Source organism: Citrus clementina, unplaced genomic scaffold (genome assembly GCF_000493195.1).
Source record: "Citrus clementina cultivar Clemenules unplaced genomic scaffold, Citrus_clementina_v1.0 scaffold_3, whole genome shotgun sequence".
Lineage (NCBI taxonomy): Eukaryota > Viridiplantae > Streptophyta > Magnoliopsida > Sapindales > Rutaceae > Citrus > Citrus x clementina.
The window spans coordinates 38,547,043-38,572,498 of record NW_006262339.1 but is presented as its reverse complement, the minus strand read 5'-3'; the positions used below and the strand labels follow the sequence as shown (position 1 = coordinate 38,572,498).

General features: G+C 36.9%; 6 protein-coding genes across 6 annotated transcripts; 1 reads left to right on the top strand and 5 right to left on the bottom strand.

Annotated features, from left to right (window-relative positions):
- Positions 1 to 1,996: 1,996 nt before the first annotated feature.
- LOC112099962 lies at positions 1,997 to 6,087 on the bottom strand. The gene is made up of 3 exons (XM_024187501.1): positions 5,608 to 6,087; positions 3,215 to 5,440; positions 1,997 to 3,124 (listed from the first exon to the last, which is right to left on the bottom strand). Exons 1-3 carry the CDS (start codon positions 6,085 to 6,087, stop codon positions 1,997 to 1,999), a joined length of 3,834 nt encoding a protein of 1,277 aa, XP_024043269.1.
- Positions 6,088 to 6,880: 793 nt separating this feature from the next.
- On the bottom strand, positions 6,881 to 7,858 carry LOC112099961. Its single transcript, XM_024187500.1, has one exon. It carries the CDS (start codon positions 7,856 to 7,858, stop codon positions 6,881 to 6,883), a length of 978 nt encoding a protein of 325 aa, XP_024043268.1.
- A 2,380-nt stretch (positions 7,859 to 10,238) lies between these two features.
- On the bottom strand, positions 10,239 to 11,929 carry LOC18048734 (3-oxo-Delta(4,5)-steroid 5-beta-reductase). The gene is made up of 2 exons (XM_006442983.2): positions 11,145 to 11,929; positions 10,239 to 10,752 (listed from the first exon to the last, which is right to left on the bottom strand). Exons 1-2 carry the CDS (start codon positions 11,821 to 11,823, stop codon positions 10,289 to 10,291), a joined length of 1,143 nt encoding a protein of 380 aa, XP_006443046.1. The 5' UTR covers positions 11,824 to 11,929; the 3' UTR covers positions 10,239 to 10,288.
- Positions 11,930 to 14,715: 2,786 nt separating this feature from the next.
- LOC18048733 (3-oxo-Delta(4,5)-steroid 5-beta-reductase) lies at positions 14,716 to 16,705 on the bottom strand. Its single transcript, XM_006442982.2, has 2 exons — positions 15,851 to 16,705; positions 14,716 to 15,456 (listed from the first exon to the last, which is right to left on the bottom strand). Exons 1-2 carry the CDS (start codon positions 16,539 to 16,541, stop codon positions 14,993 to 14,995), a joined length of 1,155 nt encoding a protein of 384 aa, XP_006443045.1. The 5' UTR covers positions 16,542 to 16,705; the 3' UTR covers positions 14,716 to 14,992.
- Positions 16,706 to 18,156: 1,451 nt separating this feature from the next.
- On the top strand, positions 18,157 to 22,860 carry LOC18048732 (5-oxoprolinase). Its single transcript, XM_006442981.2, has 2 exons — positions 18,157 to 18,273; positions 18,854 to 22,860. The coding sequence occupies exon 2, from the start codon at positions 18,892 to 18,894 to the stop codon at positions 22,684 to 22,686; it is 3,795 nt and encodes a 1,264-aa protein (XP_006443044.1). The 5' UTR covers positions 18,157 to 18,273; positions 18,854 to 18,891; the 3' UTR covers positions 22,687 to 22,860.
- Positions 22,861 to 22,928: 68 nt separating this feature from the next.
- On the bottom strand, positions 22,929 to 23,564 carry LOC18048731. The gene has a single exon (XM_006442980.2). It carries the CDS (start codon positions 23,559 to 23,561, stop codon positions 23,040 to 23,042), a length of 522 nt encoding a protein of 173 aa, XP_006443043.2. The 5' UTR covers positions 23,562 to 23,564; the 3' UTR covers positions 22,929 to 23,039.
- Positions 23,565 to 25,456: the final 1,892 nt, after the last annotated feature.

Genomic DNA, 25,456 nt, shown 5'->3' with positions numbered 1-25,456 from the left:
TAACCTTTAAATGTAGATTAACTTTTTTATTTCTTTTTTTTTTTTTTTTTTTAAAGAACAAAAAAAAAAAAAATACAAGAAAACAATTAAATGAAATTATTCACAAAAATTAAATCTATGAATTAAAATTACTTACCTCCCCGGCAACGGCGCCAAAAACTTGTTGTGCAAATTTTAATGAACTCGCAAGCGCACGAATCTATTGTAGTGTAGATCAATGGTGACGAGTGTCGATCCCACGAGGAGGTGGATTTTAATTGTGTATAGAATTAATTTTGCAAAATGGGTGGTTGGAATTGTGGTGGAAGTGATTTAAAATATGCTAAAATTTGGAATTGCAATGGCGAGAATAAATTGTAGAGAAAATCGATTAAATTGACGTACTTGGGTATCTGGATCCGTATCAACATGCATCATGGGCTAAATAATCCGTATTAATGCCAATTAAATCATGAGGGGGGAATCCACACCTCATGAACCACGCTCTAATCAATATGGTGCTAAGGGCTTATCGTGCCAAATAATAATAACCTTATACTAGAGAGCCGGTGTAACCAAGGCGGTATCTAGACAAGATCAGTATTATTTGTCGACGATAAGTCAAATCATCCACAAAAACTAGAGGGGAAAAGAAAATAAATTTACCAAATAAAGCCCATGACACATGTTGAGACTTCACCTTCAACCCAAGCTTGAAAGAAAATTAGCCACTCATAATTGAACTAGGGGCAAAATGGAAATTTATTAAAATACAAAGAAAATACAAGATGGAGAGGGAATTACAGAAAATGGAGTCCAAAAATGGATTCAGAGATATCCAATTAGGGGGGGGAGGCCCCCTTTTTATAGATACATGGAGTAAATCATGGCCATCGGATTAAAAACAGTTTGGACGCTCAGGATTGCGCCACGTCATCAGTCAACAGTCCACGGTTTGACCACGCGGATGAACAGTAACACGGTTTGACCCGGATGAACAGTAACGCGGTTTGGTTGAAAATAATCCTGTGTGATGCATGCACTGTACGCGAGATTTTTCGTCCACTGATATGCTGCCACGTCACCGTCAACAGTACATAAGAATTTTAGTCCAACAGGATCGTGACACCTCATCAGTCAATGCCACATCATCGGTCAATGCCACGTCATCGATCCGTCTATGTGAACAGTATCGTGAACAGTAACGTAGACAGTACCGTATACGTGAATAGTACCGTACATGTGAATAGTGCCATTTTTCCTTTTATGCTCCTCCTAAGGTTTTCGACCGTCCTGAGTTCAAAAGTGATGTCCGTTTTGCCGTCTGATCTCTCCTTTATTGTGAAATGACTATAATGCCCCTAAAATACATAAAATACTTAATTAAAATAACACACACGTAATTACATCACAAGAAGGTTAAATACATAAAAGTAAGGGTTGTTAGTAAGACTTGAAATGTAAAATGACGGTTTTCTCCTTTATAAATATGCATTTTCTAACACTCAACACGTGCCTAAAATTTTAGGCTCGGCACAACCCACGTGTGTGTTGTGCAGTGCCACGTGCTGCCCAGCTCACTGGCCATCTTTAGTCGTCTTTGCCCATATTTGTTGCTCTGCTAGCTAGCAATCGGCTATCTAACATGTCGCAAAAATGCTCCCATGTGTATTTGTTACCTTCAAGGGACGATATTTATTAATTGCCATATTAGAATTAATGAGGATTCCGAGGAAAAAATTATGAATATTGAGATTTGAATAAAAAAAAAAAATCCTTGTGCTCTATAGTATGAGGCAAGTGTTTGATTAAATGAATCAACTGCTCGATGAATTGCCATAGTCTCAACGCCACTCTTTTGCCAAGCAAGATTGTTGAGGTGTACTAATAATACAGTCCTAAATCATAGTCAAATAGTAGAATTTGACCTCAGTTTCGTGTGAATGTCCTACCTAAGAATTATTTTTGTCATGTATTTATTTATTTATTTTTATTAAATGGGGCTCAAGCAAGCGAGCTAAATAGGAATAAAACGAGGTTGAGTAACCCCAAACAAGTCTTGAACAATAATTGAATAAATACCCACAGGCGGGCTAGAAAATAAGTGCAATCCATGGGGGTATGAATGAGCCATGTTTGCCATAAAATCCGCCGCCGAATTTGCTTCCCGATAAATATGGGTGATGGAAACTTGCCAGTTTCTACTAATAAGCTCCCGGATAGCAACAACTAAAGCATAGAATTCGTTAGGCACAACCACTTGCTTCGAGACCAATTGAGTAACACAAAGGTTATCCACTTCAACCAAAAGACGTTTTATTCCAGCCTCCCAAGTTAGACGTAATCCTTGGTATAGACCCCAAAGTTCAGCCATTAGCACCGAACTCTCTCCAATATTCATGCAAAATCCAGTTATCCAGTGTCCGACCGAGTCTCGAATAATACCACTAGCACCTGCCCTCTTATCTTTTCTACAAAATCCATCCGTATTCAATTTGCACCAGGGCCATGGAGGTGGCAGCCATCCAATATAAATTTCCTTCCTCCGTGGCTGTTGACTTATGTAAGAATTATTTAGTCTATGGATTTCGTTAGCTTTGGCCATAATATCTACATAGACTGTTGAGCTATCTGCTAACTTCCCCTCCACAATAAAATGATTCCTCCAATACCATAATCTCCACACCGCTACGCCGAATATACACTCCCAAGATAATGGAGAGGGAATATTCCACTTGTTTTGTAAATTCGCAATTATCCAATCTTGTAAAGACGACTGAAAGAATGAGGAATGATGCCGAGCTGGAACAATCCGAAGCCAAACCCGCTTGATGCAATAACAATCTCTCAAGACGTGAATAATATCCTCAAGAGGAGCCCCACAACGATCACAACCCAGAGAAATCGGAATATGCCGCCTAGATAGTTCACTCTTGGTTTTTAATTTCGCATGTAGAACCTGCCAAAGGAAGATGCGTGCTGCTTGCGGCCCCTTCCAGGACCATGCTTGATTCCATGCATTATCAGTAGCAGTGGATTCCAGCTGACATAGAGACTCATATGCTGAGCGAACCGTAAAGTTGCCACTTGGCTCATAACGCCAATATATTTTATCAACACCAAGAAGAGGATTAGGAGGCATTATCTAACCAATTTGCATCAGGATATAATTGGGAAGCAAATGTTCAAAAGCTGACTAGTTCCAGCCCCCATGCACGTTTAGAAATGCACTCACCGTAGCGTTAACCAATTCTTGAGGCACTGGATGAACAGCGAGATTGATCAAAGGTCCTTGTTTTGTTGCCCAGCAGTCCAGCCAAAAGCGAGTTCTAGATCCATCACAAACAGCCCAGGGAGCTCCTTGCATGATGGCTGACCACGTGCTCTTTATGGCTTTCCATATTCCAGAACCTTGTTTCTCAGGGAGGGACAACGGCAAGTGTCTAGGATCCGACCCGTACTTTGAGCAGATGACCTTAACCCACAGCTTGTCTGAATTCGAAACTACTCCCCAGCTCAGCTTCATCAATAACGCCTGATTCATCACATCCAACTTCTTAAACCCCAGGCCACCTTTGGGTTTCGGCATGCAAATTTTATTCCAGCCCACTATACTCATCTTATGGCTCTTCGACTTCCCATCCCAAATAAACCGACGACAAGACTTCTCAAGCTTCCCACGCACCGGAGCCGGTAATATAGTTGTCTGCATTGCGTAAATTGGCATTGCTTGGGGCACCGAATGAGCCAAAGTAATTCGGCTAGCAAAGGATAAATGAGCTGCATTCCAACTCGTGAGCCGCTTATCCACCTTTTCAAGAATCGATTGGTAAGTAGCTCTATTTACTCTCGAATGGATGAGAGGCATTCCAAGATAGCACCCCAAGTCATTTGTAGCTGAATACCCCAAAACATTATTGAGGAGCTGAGCTTCTCTTGAAACTACATTCTTAGAGAAGTAAATTTTAGTTTTCGACTTGTGGACCTTCGCTTCAGAGCTCCGGCAGAAGTTGTCTAAAATTGCATCTATAGTATACGCCTGATCAATTGACGCCTCTGCAAAAAGGAGCAAATCATCTGCAAAAAATAAATGTGTTAGAGGAGTTCCATGCTTGGCCAAAGGAATAGGCTTCCAGCTGCCATCCCTCACGGCTTGTGTTATTCCATGACTCAACCGTTCAATGCACAAGACAAAAATATAAGGAGACAGGGGATCCCCCTGACAGATTCCTCTCCCCGGGATAAATTCTGCTGTAGCCTCACCATTCCATAAAATACTCATCCGAGCTGAAGTTACACATTCCATGACTAGTCGAGATAACTGAATCGGGATACCAGTTTGTTGGAGAGTATTGAAAATAAATGACCAATTAAGTCGATCGTACACTTTTTCTAGATCCACTTTGATAGCCATAAACCATTTTTTCCCCGTTTTCTTTCGCATAGAGTGAACCACTTCCTGAGCAACAACAATATTATCAATAATATGGCGTCCGGGCACAAAGCTAGTCTGGTGAGGGCCTATGAGATCAAGCAACAAGGCTTGCAAACGGTTAGCAATTATTTTAGTCATTGTTTTATAAGCGACCGTGCACAAACTAATAGGCCTAAACATACTTAGGCTTTTGGGAATCAAAACCAACAGGGTAGTATTGATTTCTTGGGGGATCTTGTCCGAACTAAAAATGTCACCCATAAACTTGCAGAAGGAGGGCCCCACAACTGGCCATTGAGACTGGTAAAAGATGGCATGCAGTCCATCAATACCTGGAGCTTTGAGGGGTTTCATACTAAAAATCACCCTTTTAATTTCGTCGTCCAAAACTGAAACGGCAGTACTCTCCAAATCATAAGCATTTAAGACTGGGAATAAATTCGGTACCTGATAACTTTGAGAGGTTGCAACTTCACTTTTGTATAAGGACGAAAAATAACCAATAGCATAATTACGAATCTCTTCCTCACTATAAAGCCAGTTCCCCGAAGTATCTTGAATAGCTTCAATTCTATTTCTCCGTCGTCTTGCAATGGTTTTTTGATGAAAAAAATTCGTGTTCCTATCCCCGTGCAGAAGCTCATCTTTCCTTGACTTCTGCCACCACAGGATTTCCTTTTGACCCATCACCGTCTCTAACTCATTCCATAGCCTAGCCTCTAACTGCACAAGCCCTCGGGAGCTATACCTTCCTAAGGCTGCTTGAATCCCATTTATACGAGCCATTAACCGTCTTTTTCGCTGAAAAATATTCCCGAACACCTCCCTATTCCACTTTTGGACCACCTGGACAAAATGGGACGCCGCATCTCTATAATGGGCTTTAGGATCCCATACTTTCTTAACAAAAGAATTGAACTGCTCATGAGTCAGCCAGGGTGCCAAAAAACGGAAAGGCCTAGTCCCTCGGTGTCTGTGCTCAGCTCCCGCAAAACGAACCAGTACTGGCATGTGATCTGAAGCAACCTTCGAAAGGTAAAGCACATAATTATCAGCAAATTTTATTAACCAACCACTATTACAGAGAGCTCTGTCAAGTCGTTTAAACAGAAGTCCACGAGACCAAGTAAACCGAGGGCCTTTAAACTTTAAATCAAAAATTTGGTGCCCATCAAACCACTGCCAGAAATTACCGCAAACTCCTGAATTCCGTGTAGCACCCCCTGCTTCTCAGAAGCATACAATATAGAATTAAAGTCCCCACCAATTAGCCAAGGCCCTTGAATTGACATAGCAATGCTATCCATATGCTTCCACAGTTGTCTCCGCAACATTGGGTTTGGGCTGGCATATACCGTCGTTGCCCAAGACATAAAAGTATTATTCCTACATATTTTAAAGTGGATAAACTGCCTATGGTTCAGCATCACCTGCACCTCTATGTAACTCTGCCAAAGAAGCCAAATTCCACCCGCAAAGCCCACTGCTTCCACTCGATGGGACTGGTCAAAACCACTCTTCTTTATGAAATCATCTGCTTTGACCCCACTAATGCGAGGTTCCATCAAAACCACCAAGGATGGGTTGTAGTTTTTAACAATTGTCCTGAAGGAGCACCGAAAATCAGTCGAGGCTGCCCCTTGGACATTCCAATACATAATGCTAATCGTCATGAGATAAATAAAAACAAAATAAGGACACACAGACACCTTATTAATGTTGTCCATTCCTGTCATGCATCAACGCCAAAGGCGTTTCCTCAATCATCGAATCTTCCTCATCGGACATCTCCTCCCTTTCATTCTCACCCATAGACATAGCCGAGTGCGCTTGAGCATTTACGTCGTTTACACAACCAGCATGCTGACCGTCTGGAAAGTCAGACGAGTGCTCATATTCCCTTCCCAGCCGATCTCCCTGATCACTGCCCGCCTCCCTTACATCTCCAAGAGAAAAGTTTTGGTTGGCACAGAATATCACCATATGCATTTTTGGATCCAAGGTTGTAACTAGAGGGGAAATTTGTTGGTGGCTAGGGTTGAACTGAGGGTTAAGACATGATTCGGTCCTAGGGTTTGCATGAGGTAAAAAGTTTGTATTTTCTTCTCTTAAAGTGAAAGTGCTCTGCTGAAAAGGGTTTCGGGTTAGGTTCAAAGAGGAAGCTGGCGTCTTCTTCTGGGGTTTGGCAGTAACAGTTGTGGTGTGCTGCTTACATCTAGCCAGAGTTTTTGTTCTATCCTCGTGATTGGCAGTAAATATCTGGTAAGGGTTGGCCGTGTTTGGTTGATGAGAAGTGGATGGATTGTCTATCACAGCTGCATGATGGGGGTGCTCACGGTCGTCCGTGACCTGCTCAAGATTTTGGAATCTGGAAACACCAGCCCCTGTATTCTCTCGGTTCCTATTCAAGCCATTGTTAATGTCCTTGCCACTATTAAATTTTCTGCCTTTTCTCGTGGCTATCATCTAAGGTCCAAAAGACTCGGCATTACTATCAATATTACCATGATCATCTAGTTGGACAGTGTTCCCCTGGGGCTGCGTATTGGGTTGTGGTTGTACCCATTCTCCAGAATTGTTTGCTGAATTCGAGCTCTTGCAACTGCTACTACTATGGCCGTATCTTTCACATGTGAAGCAAATCACTGGTAATCCCTCATACTCTACCTTTTGAACCTTCCCATCCAACACAAACTGAGAAACTAAGGGCTTAGCCAGGGAGATATGAACTGCAATTCGTGCAAATCTTCCACGCGCTGAGGATGCTGTGTTCGAATCAATTCTAATCACTGTACCCACCAATTCTCCGAGCTTCTGAAGAACTTTCCGGTTGTATAAATGAACATCGAGTCCAGGTAAACGGATCCATACATTAACTTGCTCCATGTCCGTTGTATTGGCATCAAAAGACAGCGTCCATGGCTGCACCGTGAGATAATGCCCCATAATAATCCACGGACCTTTTGTTAGGGCATCGACAGCATCAGTAGCCGAACGAAAGCGAACCAGGAAATAATTGTTTTCTAGGTCTATCACCGAGTAAGTCATTGTTGTTTTCCACATGGCGTTCAATCTCGTACATAGTGTTCTATAACCGATCGTGCGACCCAGCAACTTCACTATCACTGAGTTCTTCCATGGTTCACATAGCTTCTCATGAACCCTATCCGATAAGGTTATGGAAGGCATAGTTCCATCTTTAATTTCAGTCACGTCCCCTTCCTCAAACTCCCAGTCCACTGCGCCGCCATCATAGCCCGTCTCCATTGCACGCGACGAGTTTACGAGGGTTTCCTTATACGAAACATGTACAGGGGTATCATCAGCAACCTCCTCATCACGAAACCTTGCCTTCTTAGTTGTTCTAGTTTCCCTGAACGGCGGAGGGAAAATTCCTTCAGCGCTAGGGTTTTTTCCACGTCCGGATTTTTCGGAGCTTTCCATCTAATTGTCATGTATTTATTTATTTGTGTTGTAATTAATAGTTTTACGCACATAATCAAAACTCGTATAAAGTGCTGATATCCAACTATATATTTGTGTAAAAAGTTGCAAAATCATATATGCTATTGTACAAATAATGTCTCAAATTAAATTTTTTATTTTTATCATTTATTAATTCTTTGTACAACATCGGAATTTCTAGAAAATGACGATTATTGTCTGCACTAAAAAAGGATGCATGCATGCTTAATTTCATTGGATATAAAATTACAGATTACAAAATGAATTAGCTTTACCATGTCGTGTTTGATTTTGAAAACAATCATATAACAACATCCATAAAATAATTACCCATATATACCTCCTTAAACATTTATAAAATTTATCAAATCTCCATTAAACGATCCAAACTAAGAGATCGAGCTTGCTCGTAATATGAACAAATCTCAAAGAGATTAAATAAATTTGCCATTAAACGCATATATAAATTGACTATTTTTCACTTTATCTTACATTTTCATAATTATGTTTGAATAGAAAAATAAAATAAAATAAGTTAGAGATGATTGAGGCCTCAAATTATTGAAAGCGCAAGCCTTGGTACCTGCAAGTCGTAGCATACACAGCCAAAGGAAGCAATATATATAATCAAGACACAATGATGATTTTAAAAGCATTAATGAAACATTTCTATTAAAATTCTTTTTATGTTCTGATTTTTTCTTTTTTATTTCCGAACATGTAAATATTCTGCCCAAGTAACATAAATTAATTCTCAAATTTTAAGGTTATGTTATTTGACCACCTCAAGTTATCACATTAACTCCTATTTTCAGTTTATTTTACTACTTTTCAAAATTCCCATTATTAAAATAAAAAATTATTATTATTTATTTCATTTTATTCTCCGTCTTCCTCCTCTCTCTAGCATAACCATTACCCCCACCACTTCATCTACAATGAGTTCATCATCATCATCAAATGACCAGCACATATTTTCTTCACCATCAATCCATCACCTCTACCACCATATGATGAGTTTTAATATTGGGTTTTGTTAAATTTTATGAACAAATGATGGTTTTTATTATTGATAATAATATTAGTTTTGATTTTATGTGGTAAAATTTTGTCTAATTTCAAACTATGAATCAATTAAGAGAGAAAGAGAAATGTGAGAGATGAAGAGATGAGAAGTTAATATATTGAGAGCTTGAAAGATAAGAAAAAAAATTAAATTTTTAATTTTTTTTAATAGCAATATGAATAAAATTAATTTGAAAAGCGATGGTTGACAAAATTAATTAGCAGGATCAAATATCATTATTCTTTAACATATTCTTTTTTTATAGTTAGTCAATGGAATTGGTAATGTTTTATGCGGGCCTTTTCGTCTACTCCAAACTTGATCTTGGATTCAAATTTTTAAAAATAATCTAATCTCAATCTTTTTATTCTTCTGCACTTGTGAGGATATCGCCGTTAATAATACACAACCTACCTAAATGTGATTCATTCTATTAATTTGATTTATTAATCATCTTATTTATATTTTAACTTGTTATTATCTAATATCTCTTATCTTATTTGAATTTAATTAGAACTAGTTACTCTGAACTCAACATGCCTCGTGGATGCCAACTAGTTCAATGAAATAAATTTTTGGGTTAAAATGATGAGACAATAACCCATCACTTCTCACGTAAACATCAAGTTGTATATTTCATTCTATCAATTCAAGAGCTAATTGCTGTTTAGAGAGAGTAACACAGCAATACATACGTATTATTCCATTAAACACTTGTAGTTTTGTTTTTAATAACTAACCTATGAAATTTTTTCAAAATAAAAAATTTATGCAACGATTTCCAATATTAATATACCTACGTGCATAAAAAAAATGACAAAGATTCCCCCCCTCCCCAAAAAAAGGTGGGGTGGGTAACTACCACGCGCATTATTCCTTTTGCCGTCTTGCGTTTTAGTTCCTAAACAAATGGTCAAATTAAGAGAAAAAAACTACTAAAGGCCAAGACTATTCGAATTTTTCAAATAATAATATTTATTTAAGATCTTTTCATTTTCTAATAATTAAATATAGACGAATAAATGGTACTAGCAAAAATAATTACTTAGAAACTTCAAGTTCACAAATTTTTTAAAAAGATATAAATAAATTGTGGTGATGAGAATACTCTTTGAAACAAAATTCTTAAGAATATTTAAAACTAGTTCATCGTACTTTTTTATGCACGTGGTACAATGACAAGTAAAAATCTGCTGTCTTAAAAAAAGAAAATAGTTGAGTTTATAACATTTTCAAATTGGTAATGTGGACTGGCTAAAACGAGACCGAACCAAAACATCAAGCCCAGCTACATTTACTTGCTACAACTATGATCTTGAATCTTGAATCTTGAATCTTGAATCTCATGGTATGATCTTCATCTCTCGTAACTTCCCCACCCACATTCTAATACTCTTCATGGTATCAACAAACCCAAAGAACCCAAATTCTCTGCTCTTGTTCATGCTACTGACATGCTGAAACTCAAAATGCAAGACAAGTTTCATTGCCTCAAAACAAGTTATCTCCTCCAATTTGGTCTTATACAGCCCATGTTTCTCAACAATCTCATCCCATATTTCTCCTTTCTCCTTCATCATCTCAACCACATCAAATTTTTCATTTTTCTCATCATCAAACGGCACAAACTCAACGTCAAAGATTTCTGACAACAGTTTCCATAAGCTCTTCCACATAAAAACGTCGCCGTTTGTGCAGTTAAATGCTTGGTTCTTGGCCTTATCCGTCGTTGCTGCCCATATCTGTTGCTCTGCTAGCAATCGGCTGTCTGACACGTCGAAAAAATGCTCCCATGTGTATTTGTTACCTGAAAGGGAAGATTCAAGAATTGCTATTCGGACGAAGATTAGGGAAAAAAAACTTTTGCTAAGCTGGAGAGTTGATAAGATAATTAACCATAAATTATCTATGAAAATTCCTCATATTAATCATAAACTTATCTATAAAAATTCCTCATATATGCTCCTTAAATTAACTTTTATAAAACTTATCATATCCTATAAACGGTAGAAACTAATAGAGCTATATCTAGCTTGTGATTTGAATAAATCTCAAATAGATTATTGAAATTTGCCATTGAACGAACATGTTGACTAGTTTTTAACTTTGTCTTTTTTTAACTTTATCTTTGATTAATACGACCCAACAAATTTTTTTATAGTAATTTTATAATTAAATTGGAGATAATTAAGGACTTACCAAAGTATCGAAACGGCAACCCCTGGTACTTGCAAATGGTGGCATACACCGCTAAAGTGAGCAGCGAATTGTACAGGCTTCTTGGAGATGTACCGATTATGACCGACGAACGATGCACGGAGTACGTTATAGCCGGTGAATACGATGCGGCAACGTCTTCCAATTCGTAGTAAAAGTTGGGGAAAGGCAGTCTGGGCGAGTCCTCCTTAAAAGGAACTTCGTAAGGCATAAGTTGACCTGCAAGCGACGGATCAAATATCGGACCCATGTAGTGTTTCGTCCCCGTCAGCAAAGCCACATGTCGGAGACAAGAACGTCCGCTGTTAGAACTTACAAGAACGGAGAGCACATTCTTCAACATCGTCGAGTTCTTGAATATGTTTACTTCTTCGCTTTCCTGAACCTGCAAAGGGACCCAAAAAAGATGAGTGATTTCTTGAGAAATCAGAGAGAGTTTTAGGGCAGTGTCAGCGGAGTCCAGGGCATCGAAGGTTATATAACGATCGACGAGAGCAGTCGGGAACCATCCGGGCGGAGGCCGGCGGGCGGCGCCGTACACTTTCCAGGGGCTGCCCGGTGTGGTTGGGTTCTTTAGAGCTTCTGCTAAGCTCAAGCCTGAAATGCCTGTCACCCCAATGATTAGGGCAACTGATTTAGGATTTTGATCTCGCTTTTCCATGATACAAATTATAAATGTGCTGGTAATTTCTGCTTCTCAGTGGAGATATCAGAGAAATGAGAGGAAATTAATGTTGAAGAAAGCTCGGCCTGGGGGAAAAAATGTCACGACCTTTGACCTAACCATAGAGGGGATCTACAAATCAATAATATACTACCATTATTATTTCGTATTAAATGCGAAGCAGCTAAAAAGATAATGCGTGCATGGTCCTTACTCCATTACTCGCCACCTTTCCTTTTTTATGCTTATCTTCTTGCAGGATAACTCTTTGTTTTTTTTTCTAACAAGTGGTATTTAATTAACCTGTTTACATTTAATTTATTTCAAAACTGCAGAGTCTTTGTGATATTTTCAAACGATCGAGTAGACAAAACCACAAATTAATTTATTTATTTTATTTTATTTTTTTTGGCACCTTAGTTAAATTACATAATGTTGTAATTAATTATAACAATCTAAGAGTTGTATCTAATAATTCAAAAAATATTTAATAACTAAATTACACTTGACTTAACTGATGCAACTCTTTAAGTTTTTGTAAGTTAAAACATTATGTAACTTAACCACACCTTTTTTATTCTTTTTATCTAACACCACCTATCTCTTTAATTAATAAAATGAATACACAAGTTCTGTTAAAGACCAGAGAATCTAGCATTTCTAAAAATGGTATGTCTTAGAATCTGCGGAGCGATGGGCCACTTTCCCTTAATTTCATGGTATATTCAAGTATCTTCAAGTTTATTTTATGCATACAAAAAGTAAGGGGAATAAAATTAAGTTGAATTCTCTCTTTACCCAGACAGCAAGCGTGGTTCCAATATATCTTAGAATTTTTGTTTTAACCCAATAATTTTAAGAAGTTCAAATATAAACAAGATTTTGTTAATTATATTAACGTAAGCAGTAATTAATAGGCCATTACCTCATCATTTTAACCCAAGAATTTATTTCACTAAGTTAGTTGCCTAGTAATTGGCACCCACGACGGGCACGTGGAGTTCAAATACTAGTTCTAATTAAATTCAAATAAGATAAGAGACAATAACAACTTAAAATATCAAAAAGATAATAACTAAATCAAAATAATAGAATGAATAACATATACATCGGTTATGTATTATTAATGGAGATAACCTTACAAGTGCGCTTGTTAGAAGGATAAAAAGATTAAGATTAGACTATTTTTGAAAATTTGAGTCAAGATCACGTTTGACGTAGACAAAAAGGCCCACATGAAATATGACCAATTCCATGGACTAGTCACATGCAAAGAATCTGTTAAAGAGCGGTGAAACTTATCTCACTAACCATTATTTTCAAATTAATATTGTTTATTTTAGAATTGCTTATAGTGAAAAATAAATAAATAATTAATTAATTAAAATTTAATATTTTTCTTCTCTCTCAAACTCTTAATACATTAACTTCTCATCTCTATCTTTTACATCTCTCTTATTTTTTTAAATTGATTCACGATTTGAATCAAATACTAACTCTTAATCAGTTGTCAAATTAAAATTAAACAAAATTCTACATTATCATGCAAAATCAAAAAAAATATTATCAATAACAAAAAAAAAACCCATCATTTGTTCATAAAATTTAACAAAATCTAAACATTAAAACTCATCATTTATTGATGGAGGTGATGTATTGATGGTGAAGAAAATATGTGGTGGCGGTTTGATGATGATGATGAAACTCGTTGTAGATGAAGTGGTGAGCATGATGGTTATGCTAGAGAGAACAGAAAGAGAGAATAAAATAAAATAAAAATTATATTTTTTAATCTTAATAAGGGTAATTTTAAAAAATAGTAAGATAAAATTGAAAAATAGAAGTTAGTGAGATAACTTGAGTTGGTTACATATCATTACTCTATGTTAAAATTTTAGAATAAATTTGTGTTACTTGGGTAGAATATTTACATGTTCCGAAATGAAAAAAAAATCAAAATCAAAACATAATCACAAATTCAAGAGAAATGTTTCATTAATATTTTTAAAATCATCATTGTGTCTTTGATAATCCAATCAGAAATCTCTGACTATATTAAAATTAGACATAAGATAAATAACAAAAAAATAAGACTTTAGTACAATATATTTTTTCCTATAATATTTTAAAATATGTAGTTTTTTTTTTAATCTTTGAGCTTATGCTTGATTTTAATATGATCAGAGTTCTTGATTGAAAATCCTTCTCTAGTAAGGGCATCTTTACTTTTGCTAAAGTGAGGATGCACAAAAAATACAAAAAAATACAGATTCTAATATATTAGAAGCCGTGTTTTCTTGTTTCTTCGCTTTATTAAAATGAGTATGCCTTTACTAGAGAATGTGTGTGTGTGTGTGTGTGTGTGTGCGTTATCATTCTTTAGTGCCGATATTCTCACTTTGTTAATATGAGGGTGCTAGTAAAATACAAAAAAAAAAATTATAGATTTTAATACGCTAACATATAAAAAAAATATAATCTCCAATGTATTGAATTATGTGTTCATTTAATTTTTTACTAATATATAATCGTTCTTTAGTGAGGATATCCTCATTTTTTTAATGTGAGGATGCTAGTAAAATACCCCCAAAAAAAAACACTTTCAATATACTAATAGATAGAAAAATATAATATCTAATGTATTGAAATTTGTACTTTTTATTTTTTTATTAATATCCTCACTTTAATGAGGTGATGATACCTTCACTACTTTATATATAAAGATTTTAATGTTATTAAATCACACGACTTTATAGTATATTCGAAAATAATTTTATTAAACTACACAATTTAACATATTCGCATTTAAAAAAATAAGGGCGGCCGCAACTGAGAACGATATATATATATGAAATAAATGAGAGACATAAACATGTTGACTTGTACAGTTGTATAGCTGGTTATTTATGTGTCTTGGTATTTAGATTAAAAGAGGTCACATATGGCTACCACAGCTATACACGTGAACTTGCATCCAACCTAATTATGCTTAGTCATGCCATTGTTTCCGGCCAAATTTTGTTTAATCTTCATTTACCTTATTGATATGACCCATTGGTGGGCTAGACTGAGTGAGTTTCGGCCAATACTCTAATGTGGGTTGGCAAAACAAGACGGAACCAGAACTTCAAGCCCAGTTGCCCAGCTACATTTACGTTCTTGAATCTCATGGTATGATCTTCATCTCTCGTAACTTCCCCACCCACATTCTAATACTCTTCATGGTATCAACAAACCCAAAGAACCCAAATTCTCTGCTCTTGTTCATGCTACTGACATGCTGAAACTCAAAATGCAAGACAAGTTTCATTGCCTCAAAACAAGTTATCTCCTCCAATTTGGTCTTATACAGCCCATGTTTCTCAACAATCTCATCCCATATTTCTCCTTTCTCCTTCATCATCTCAACCACATCAAATTTTTCATTTTTCTCATCATCAAACGGCACAAACTCAACGTCAAAGATTTCTGACAACAGTTTCCATAAGCTCTTCCACATAAAAACGTCGCTGTTTGTGCAGTTAAATGCTTGGTTCTTGGCCTTATCCGTCGTTGCTGCCCATATCTGTTGCTCTGCTAGCAATCGGCTGTCTGACACGTCGAAAAAATGCTCCCATGTGTATTTGTTACCTGAAAGGGAAGATTCAAGAATTGCTATTCGGACGAAGATTAGGGAAAAAAAACTTTTGCTAAGCTGGAGAGTTGATAAGATAATTAACCATAAATTATCTATGAAAATTCCTCATATTAATCATAAACTTATCTATAAAAATTCCTCATATATGCTCCTTAAATTAACTTTTATAAAACTTATCATATCCTATAAACGGTAGAAACTAATAGAGCTATATCTAGCTTGTGATTTGAATAAATCTCAAATAGATTATTGAAATTTGCCATTGAACGAACATGTTGACTAGTTTTTAACTTTGTCTTTGATTAATAGGACCCAACAAACTTTTCCATAGTAATTTTATAATTAACTTAGACTTAGAAAATAAGCTAGAGCTAAGTAAGGACTTACCAAAGTATCGAAACGGCAACCCCTGGTGCTTGCAAATGGTGGCATACACCGCTAAAGTGAGCAACGAATTGTACAGGCTTCTTGGAGATGCACCGATTATGACCGACGAACGATGCACGGAGTACGTTATAGCAGGTGAATACGATGCGGCAACGTCTTCCAACGCGTAGTAGAAGTTGGGAAAAGGCAGTCTGGGCGAGTCCTCCTTAAAAGGAACGTCGTAAGGCATAAGTCGACCTGCAAGCGACGGATCAAATATCGGACCCATGTAGTGTTTCGTCCCCGTCAGCAAAGCCACATGACGGAGACAAGAACGTCCGTTGCTCGAATCTACAAGAGCGGAGAGCACATTCTTCAACATCGTCGAGTTCTTGAATATGTTTACTTCTTCGCTTTCCTGAACCTGCAAAGGGAGCCAAAACAGATGAGTGATTTCTTGAGAAATCAGAGAGAGTTTTAGGGCTGTGTCAGCGGAGTCCAGGGCGTCGAAGGTTATATAACGATCGACGAGAGCAGTCGGGAACCAGCCCGGCGGAGACCGGCGGGCGGCGCCGTACACTTTCCAGGGGCTGCCCTGCGTGGTTGGGTTCTTTAGAGCTTCTGCCAAGCTCAAGCCTGAAATGCCAGTCACACCAACGATTAGGGCAACTGACGAGGAGAGATATTTAGGGTTCTGATCTTGCTTTTCCATGACAGAAATTATCTATACGCTGTTGGTTTCTGTTTCTCAGAGGAGATTCCAGAGAAACGAGAGGAAATTAATGCTGAAGAAAGCGACGCCTGGTTGAAAAGATGTCACGAGCCTTGACTTAACAATAAAGGGTGTTTATAATGTTGGTTAAATAAATATTATACTTCCATAATTGGAACTAAATGCCCCACCCGCGAAATGGATATGGCACGCGTCATCCTTACTCTGTTACTCGTCACCTCTTACTTTCTAGTCTGATAATTCTTGATTTTCACCAACCATTAATACTTTGTTAGCCTATTTACGTTTAAATTATTTCAAAACTGCAGCATCTTTGTGATGTTTTTAAACGATCGAGTGGGTGCAACTACAGATTAATTTGTGTAATTTTTTTTTTTTTGGTTTACCTTAGCTAAATTTCATAATGTTAGAGTTGTATTTAATAATTCAAAACTATTACATGACTAAATTTACACTTGTTTTGATTGGTACAACTATTAAATTGTTATAAGTTACAACATTATGTAGCTTTACTACACTCTATTTATTCTTTACATCTAACATCAATCATCTCTTGAATTGATAAAATGAATACACAGGTCTTGTTTAGACTAGAGAATCTAGGATTTCTAGAAATCGTATTAACATGAGGACCAATGAGCCATTATCCTTTAATTTTATGGTATATTTGAGTAACTTCAAAGTTTATTTTATGTATACACAGAGTAAGGGGAAATAAACTAAGTAAAATCCTCTCTTTACCCAAACGAGCGTGGTCCGAATATATCTCAAATCCTTTATTCTTACCCAATAATTTTAAGAAGTTAAATATAAACAAGATGATAAATAAATTAAATTTATATATAGGATACACAACCTTTATTACATAGATTATTATTGATGGATATAATTATACGTATTTCTAAGAGTTTAATCAAGGTTTTTAAACATAAAAAGGTAAGGGGTTAGAAAATTGATTTGTGACTTTATTATTATAATTTGAAGGTTTACAACTTATGTGCCCCTCCATCTGCTTAATATTTAAACTCACCATCAGAGTAAATGTAGGACTTAGGGTTCAGGAGGATAATAAATTATTTGATTGGATCACATCTACTATAACCAATTTAGTTATTGCGCTTCTACAACATTGTAATACCAAAATAAACATATTATCATACAATCATTAAATCTTATAAGAGCAATATTATACTTCTTTAATTGCAATATTATACCTTCAATCGAGATTTACTATTTGAATTAAAAATAATAAGATTTAATTATCTATCACTTGAACCAATCGGATAATGACATATTATTTATCACATAAGTTAAGATATAAACTAAGTATTTAAACTAAATAAGTATAACATTATTAATCTTATAAAACTCTTGCAAACCAACTCCATCATAGAGCCAACTCCACTTACTTCTGCTTTAGACTATTCTTAACCAAAATGAATAACCACTTCAAACACTAACAATAACGCCGTACAAGGACAAGCCCACACACACACACACACACACACATATATTGGAAATAACTGCATTTTTATAATTATTTTTTTATATACAAATAACATTTTGTAGACATTATTATGTATTTGGACACGTATCCCACACTAATCCAAATTACAAGCGAAATATAAGAAGTCATTAACAACTCAAAATTACGCGACGACAGATTGACGCCGGCGCTCACTCCTCCGAGGCCGGTTAACGGAACTTGAAGGTATATACATATATTCTTCACTTCTTTGTGACTAATTCAATTTTTTGCAGAATTTTCATTATTCATTTGCAACTGTAGTCTTATTAGCTTGCAATTTTGTTCTGTTTTTTTTTTTCCCTCCGCGATATCAATTGAAAGGGGAGATTGCTAAGTGAAGCGATTTAAGCAGCAATTTATGAGAGTGACGTCATTTTATCTTTTGTGGAAGTAGATTCTATCATCTTGGTTCTGAGTCGGTGTGCTATTTCAATCAAGAATGCAAAATGGAAGTTAGTTGAATGGATTCAGAACTGGAATATTAAAGCAAAGTCTGAATCTGTGTGCTATTTATGAGAGTGACTTCATTTTAATTTTTTGTGGAAGTAGATTCTATCATCTTGGTTCTGAGTTGGTGTGCTATTTCAATCAAGAGTGCAAAATGGAAGTTAGTTGTATGAATTCAGAACTACAATATTAAAGCAAAGTCTGAAACTGTGTGGATGCAGCTAGAGCTTTGTAATTGTCTGCTTGGCGTGGTTGTTAAAATCGACTAACTTTTTTTCTCTCTTTTTTTTTTTTTGGCTGTTAACTTGAATTCCAGGTTTTGAAATTTTCTGATTTTTGAAGTTTGAGTGTAACATGGGAAGTGTAAAAGAAGAGAAGCTCAGGTTTTGTATTGACAGAGGGGGCACGTTCACTGATGTTTATGCTGAGATTCCGGGTCAGCTTGAAGGTCGAGTTTTGAAGCTTTTGTCTGTTGATCCAACAAACTATGATGATGCGCCAGTTGAGGGAATTCGAAGGATTCTTGAAGAATATACAGGCGAGAAGATTCCACGAACTTCAAAAATCCCCACCGATAAGATAGAATGGATAAGGATGGGTACAACTGTGGCAACAAATGCTCTTTTAGAGAGAAAAGGAGAAAGGATTGCTCTCTGTGTGACTCGAGGCTTTAAGGATTTGCTGCAAATTGGTAACCAGGCACGTCCCCAAATATTTGATCTCACCGTATCAACACCATCAAATCTTTATGAGGAGGTTATAGAGGTTGATGAGAGAGTTGAGCTTGTTCTTGAAAATGAGAAAAAGAATCAAGAATCATTAGTTAAAGGAGTATCGGGTGAGCTTGTTAGGGTTGTGAAGCCGGTCAATGAAAAGTCTCTTGAGCCCTTACTGAAAGGTTTGTTGGAGAAAGGGATAAGCTGTTTGGCTGTTGTGCTAATGCATTCCTATACCTTCCCACAACATGAAATGGCTGTGGAGAAGTTAGCCCTTGGCTTGGGCTTCAGACATGTGTCATTATCTTCGGCTTTGACTCCAATGGTTCGTGCTGTTCCTCGGGGTCTAACAGCTAGTGTTGATGCATACCTGACCCCAGTCATTAAAGAGTACTTATCAGGGTTCATGTCCAAATTTGATGAAGGGCTACGAAAGGTTAATGTATTATTTATGCAATCAGATGGAGGACTTGCACCGGAAAGTAGATTTTCAGGGCACAAAGCAGTATTGTCTGGTCCTGCTGGAGGAGTTGTTGGTTACTCACAGACTCTTTTTGGGCTTGAAACAGAGAAGCCCCTCATTGGCTTTGACATGGGTGGTACGTCGACAGATGTGAGCCGATATGCTGGGAGTTACGAACAAGTCTTAGAAACCCAGATTGCTGGTGCCATAATACAAGCACCTCAACTTGACATAAATACTGTTGCTGCCGGTGGGGGATCAAAGTTAATGTTCCAATTGGGGGCTTTCCGTGTGGGACCAGAATCAGTTGGCGCCCACCCCGGTCCTGTGTGTTACAGGAAAGGAGGGGATTTGGCAGTTACGGATGCAAACTTGATTCTAGGTTTTGTTATTCCTGATTATTTTCCATCCATCTTTGGTCCCAATGAAGACCAGCCTTTAGATATTAATGCAACCAGAGAAAAATTTCAGAAGCTAGCAAGTGAAATTAATTCCTACAGAAAGAGCCAGGATCCATCTGTAAAGGATATGACAGTGGAAGACATTGCACTAGGGTTTGTCAATGTTGCTAATGAGACTATGTGTCGTCCAATACGGCAGTTAACTGAAATGAAGGGCCATGAAACAAGGAACCATGCGCTTGCTTGCTTTGGAGGTGCTGGGCCTCAACATGCTTGTGCTATTGCTAGGTCATTGGGTATGAGAGAAGTACTCATTCACAGATTTTGTGGAATCTTAAGTGCATATGGAATGGGATTGGCAGATGTTGTTGAAGAGGCACAGGAACCTTATTCTGCTGTATATGGTCCTGAATCTGTTTTGGAGGTCTCTCGTAGAGAAGGCATACTATCAAAGCAGGTAAAGCAGAAGCTGCAAGAGCAAGGGTTCAGAGAGGAAAGCATTACAACTGAGACATATTTGAATTTGAGGTATGAAGGTACTGATACTGCCATCATGGTGAAGAAACGAATTGCTGAAGATGGTTCAGGATGTGGCTATGCTGTGGATTTCGAAAAGCTGTTCCAGCAGGAGTATGGATTTAAACTACAGAATAGGAATATCCTTGTATGTGACGTTAGAGTTCGTGGTATTGGAGTTACAAATATATTGAAGCCACAGGCCATTGAACCTACTTCTGGTACCCCTAAAGTTGAAGGCCACTACAAGGTTTTCTTTAATGGGTGGCATGATGCTCCTCTATACAAGCTTGAAAATCTTGGGTATGGGCATGTCATGCCTGGCCCTGCAATCATCATGAATGGGAATAGTACTGTGATAGTAGAACCTAACTGCAAAGCCGTGATAACTAAATATGGCAACATAAAAATTGAAATCGAGTCTATTTCAAGCACCATTAATATAGCAGAAAACATTGCAGATGTCGTGCAGCTGTCAATCTTCAATCACAGGTTTATGGGTATAGCAGAGCAGATGGGACGAACACTGCAAAGAACTTCCATATCAACAAATATCAAGGAACGGCTGGATTTCTCATGTGCTCTCTTCGGTCCTGATGGAGGACTAGTTGCTAATGCCCCCCATGTCCCAGTACATTTGGGAGCTATGTCCAGTACTGTTCGTTGGCAGCTAAAGTACTGGGGGCATAATTTGAATGAGGGTGATGTCTTGGTATCTAATCATCCATGTGCTGGAGGTAGCCACCTTCCTGATATAACTGTTATCACACCTGTTTTTGATAATGGTAAACTAGTATTTTTTGTGGCAAGTAGAGGGCATCATGCAGAGATAGGGGGTATCACTCCTGGAAGTATGCCTCCATTTTCAAAGTCAATATGGGAAGAAGGAGCTGCAATAAAAGCTTTTAAGCTTGTGGAGAAAGGGATTTTTCAAGAAGAAGGAATTACCAAGCTTCTCCTCGACCCTAGTTCTGAAGATTCTGCTCATAAAATTCCAGGGACACGCCGGCTTCAAGATAATTTATCAGATCTTCGGGCACAAGTAGCCGCTAATCAGAGAGGGATTTCCCTCATTAAGGAGCTTATTGAGCAGTATGGTTTGAAGACAGTTCAGGCTTACATGACTTATGTGCAGCTTAATGCAGAAGAAGCTGTAAGAGAGATGTTGAAGTCTGTTGCTGCTAAAGTATCATCTGAGTCTGCCAAGGATGGAGAGAGAAATTTTGTAACAATAGAAGAAGAGGACTATATGGATGATGGATCCGTTATTCATTTGAAACTGACAATTGACTCTGATAAAGGGGAAGCATTTTTCGATTTTAGGGGAACCAGCTCAGAAGTTCTTGGGAATTGGAATGCACCGGAAGCAGTAACAGCTGCAGCAGTCATATACTGCCTTCGCTGTTTAGTGGATGTCGAAATTCCTCTTAATCAGGGTTGCTTGGCGCCTGTTAAAATCCACATCCCTCCAGGCTCATTTCTCTCTCCAAGTGAAAAGGCTGCTGTAGTAGGTGGTAACGTTCTGACATCTCAGAGAATAACTGATGTAGTGCTTACAGCATTTCAGGCTTGTGCTTGTTCTCAGGGCTGTATGAATAATCTCACATTTGGAGATAGTACTTTTGGATACTATGAAACAATCGGAGGTGGAAGTGGTGCTGGTCCTACATGGGATGGTACAAGTGGGGTTCAATGCCATATGACCAACACTCGCATGACTGATCCAGAGATATTTGAGCAGAGGTATCCGGTCTTTTTGCATAAATTCGGACTTAGAGAGAAAAGTGGTGGTGCTGGACTTCATAGAGGTGGTGACGGGCTTGTGAGGGAGATAGAGTTCAGGCGTCCTGTCGTGGTGAGCATTCTTTCCGAGAGACGTGTTCATGCACCGAGAGGATTGAAAGGAGGAAAGGACGGAGCTCGTGGAGCTAACTATCTTATTACAAAAGACAAACGGAAAGTTTATCTCGGAGGTAAGAACACAGTTCAGGTACAACCCGGAGAAATTCTTCAGATTTTAACTCCTGCTGGCGGCGGATGGGGTTCTCTTTGATTTCTTAAGTGTTGCTTGGTGGGTTTGAATTAATTTTCATGTTGAATGTGATGGAGGATATGGGGTACAGTTACAAATTAGCAAGAGATAATTCTCTTTTCTACTGAATAAAAAGATCAACTCATGCTCCTGCTTTCTTTTTAATTTATTTGGCAATATAATTTTACTGATTCCATTTGTTCTAATCACATGAAAATCCAAGATTACAAGCATTGCATTTTGGTAACTTTAAGTGTTTATATTATCATTTTGGTTTCAACATTCCTATGCGTTGTTGATTTATATGACATAAGAAGAAAACTAAAACTAAAGTTAAAAATATATATATATATTCGTCAACATTTTGTGGGCACTCACAATCCTGACCGTCCATTGTGACAAAATCCTAACCGGCGACCCACTCGATCCTCCGCCAACTTCTCCAACCCATCAACTACGACACCAGCGCGGCGCACGGAATCAAACAGCGGCAACACCATGATCCTCTGATTCGCCGGCCTTGAGAGCTCTTCGGCGAGATTGATCATAACGTTATCGATACCGATTTCTCTCAGTTGAGACCCGAGTTTCTGACCGACGACCACGACGGTGTTGGAATCCCAGAAACGGTGGCGTTTTGGGAAGGGGTTGAGCTTGGAGTGGTAGTGTGAGTAGAAGTCTTGTTTGGACGAAGAGGCCAAGGCGACGATCGTTGAGGAGCCGGCGCTGGCGGTGTCAGACACTTGGGCTGTGATTTTGCGGCATGAGAGGATGAGTTGAAGGAGATACCGGGGATATTTTTGACTATTCGTAAGGGTAGAAGATGACATTTTGCAAGACGTTTGCGGGGAAATTGGCACTATATTGTGTGTTTTCAGTTGCGTTCGCACTTGCATGAGTGGGAATTGCCTACTGAATATATGATTCCATTAACGTAATATTATGCCAAACCTCAGGGACGTATTTGATAATTCTCGAATTATAGTCCTTAAATGCCACCCTAATTTTATCATTATTATATGTTTTAAACAGAAAACTGTAATTATAAATTATCCAAAAGAAATAAGGCAATCTTCTTACCAACTAGCGAATTTTCTGGCTTTGAAAATTCATCTTACATATATTTATTATTAATTAAATTAAAATAATTATTAAATTATTATTACTATATTAATTATTAATATTTAAGCAAAAATAATATAAGGTAATACTATGTTCCAAACAGATCCTTAGTCAATTATTATCCTTAGTGTTATTATTGTCTATTACAATAGTAAAATAGAAATGATAAAAAATAATAATAATAATAAAGAAAAAGTATCACAAAAACAACAACAATAATAGCAGTAATAATAATAATAATTGGCACACAAGTATTAGATGACATCGTAGTTTATTGTTTAGTAAAAAAATGACATGATATGCAAAGAAAAAACAAAGAGATGCCTTGTCGTCCCCCACCTTCACACAACCAACATCCGTAAGCAATATGGCTGGCTCATACTCTAGATGACACGTTGTTTATGTTTTAAGAAAAAACGACATGCCACTTGGTTTATTACTGCTCGAATGCCATGAAGTCTCTATGATTTCTTTAAAAAAAGATGCAATATTTGTAAAGTTGAATTCTGAATAATTTTAATAAATGCAAGAGATTGTTTACATGAGATTTTAATATAGTGTTATTAAATAAAATAAAATTATTATCATATATTTTATTTGTTACAATAAAAATTAAAATATATTTAAAGCTTCAATTAAGCCAAAAGTAGCTATTCCACTTGTGTTTGTAATGCACCATTATGGCGTACGTAGTACATTATAAATTTTTCCACACATAATATAACACAATGTAATATTATGATCTGAACACACCCTTATTTAATTATTGTCCTTAGTAATATTATTATTTATTATAATATTAACAATAATAATTATTAAATAATAATAATGAAAATTTGTATTATTATTCAAAATACTAATAATACCATTAATAATAAAATATTTAAAATATTTTAACTAGCACGTTGGTATTGGATGACATTATCATTTATCGTTTGGTCTAAAAATGACATGATAGTCAAAAGAAATACATGTAGAAGACTTGTCGTCTTAGTTGTTCACATAGTCGACACGCTAAACCACTATGCGCTGGTGCATATTTTAGATGACATGTTGTTTATATTTTATCAAAACATGACACGCCACTTGATTGATTGGTGCATAACGTCTCTATGATTTCTTGGAAGAAGGCATATTATTTGTAAAATTAAATTCCAAATGATTTTAATAAATGCAAGAGATTGTTTGTTTTTAATAGTCACACAGAATTTTAATGTAGTATTATTAAATAAAATAAAATTATAATCCATTTTATTTGTTACAATAAACATTAGAATATATTCCATGCCTGAATTGAGCCTAAATTTGGCTGTTTTTCACTTGCATTTGTATAGCAGACCATTTTGGCACATCACGTGCATTATAATAGTTGTAACAATAATAATGCACCGCAATCCAGATTCCCAAATTTTCAAACATAATATAATACAAAATTATGTTCTAAACAACCCTTAGTTAATCATTGTCCTTGGTATTGTTATTATCTTTATAACATAACAATAACAACAACAATAATAATGAAATTTTTTTGTTATTATTAAAAATACTAATAATAATAAAATATTAAAACTATTTTAATCGACACACAATTATTGGATGACATTGCCATTTATCGTTTGGTCAAGAACCGACATGACATTCACTGGAAAAAAAAAAAAGTAGATGATGT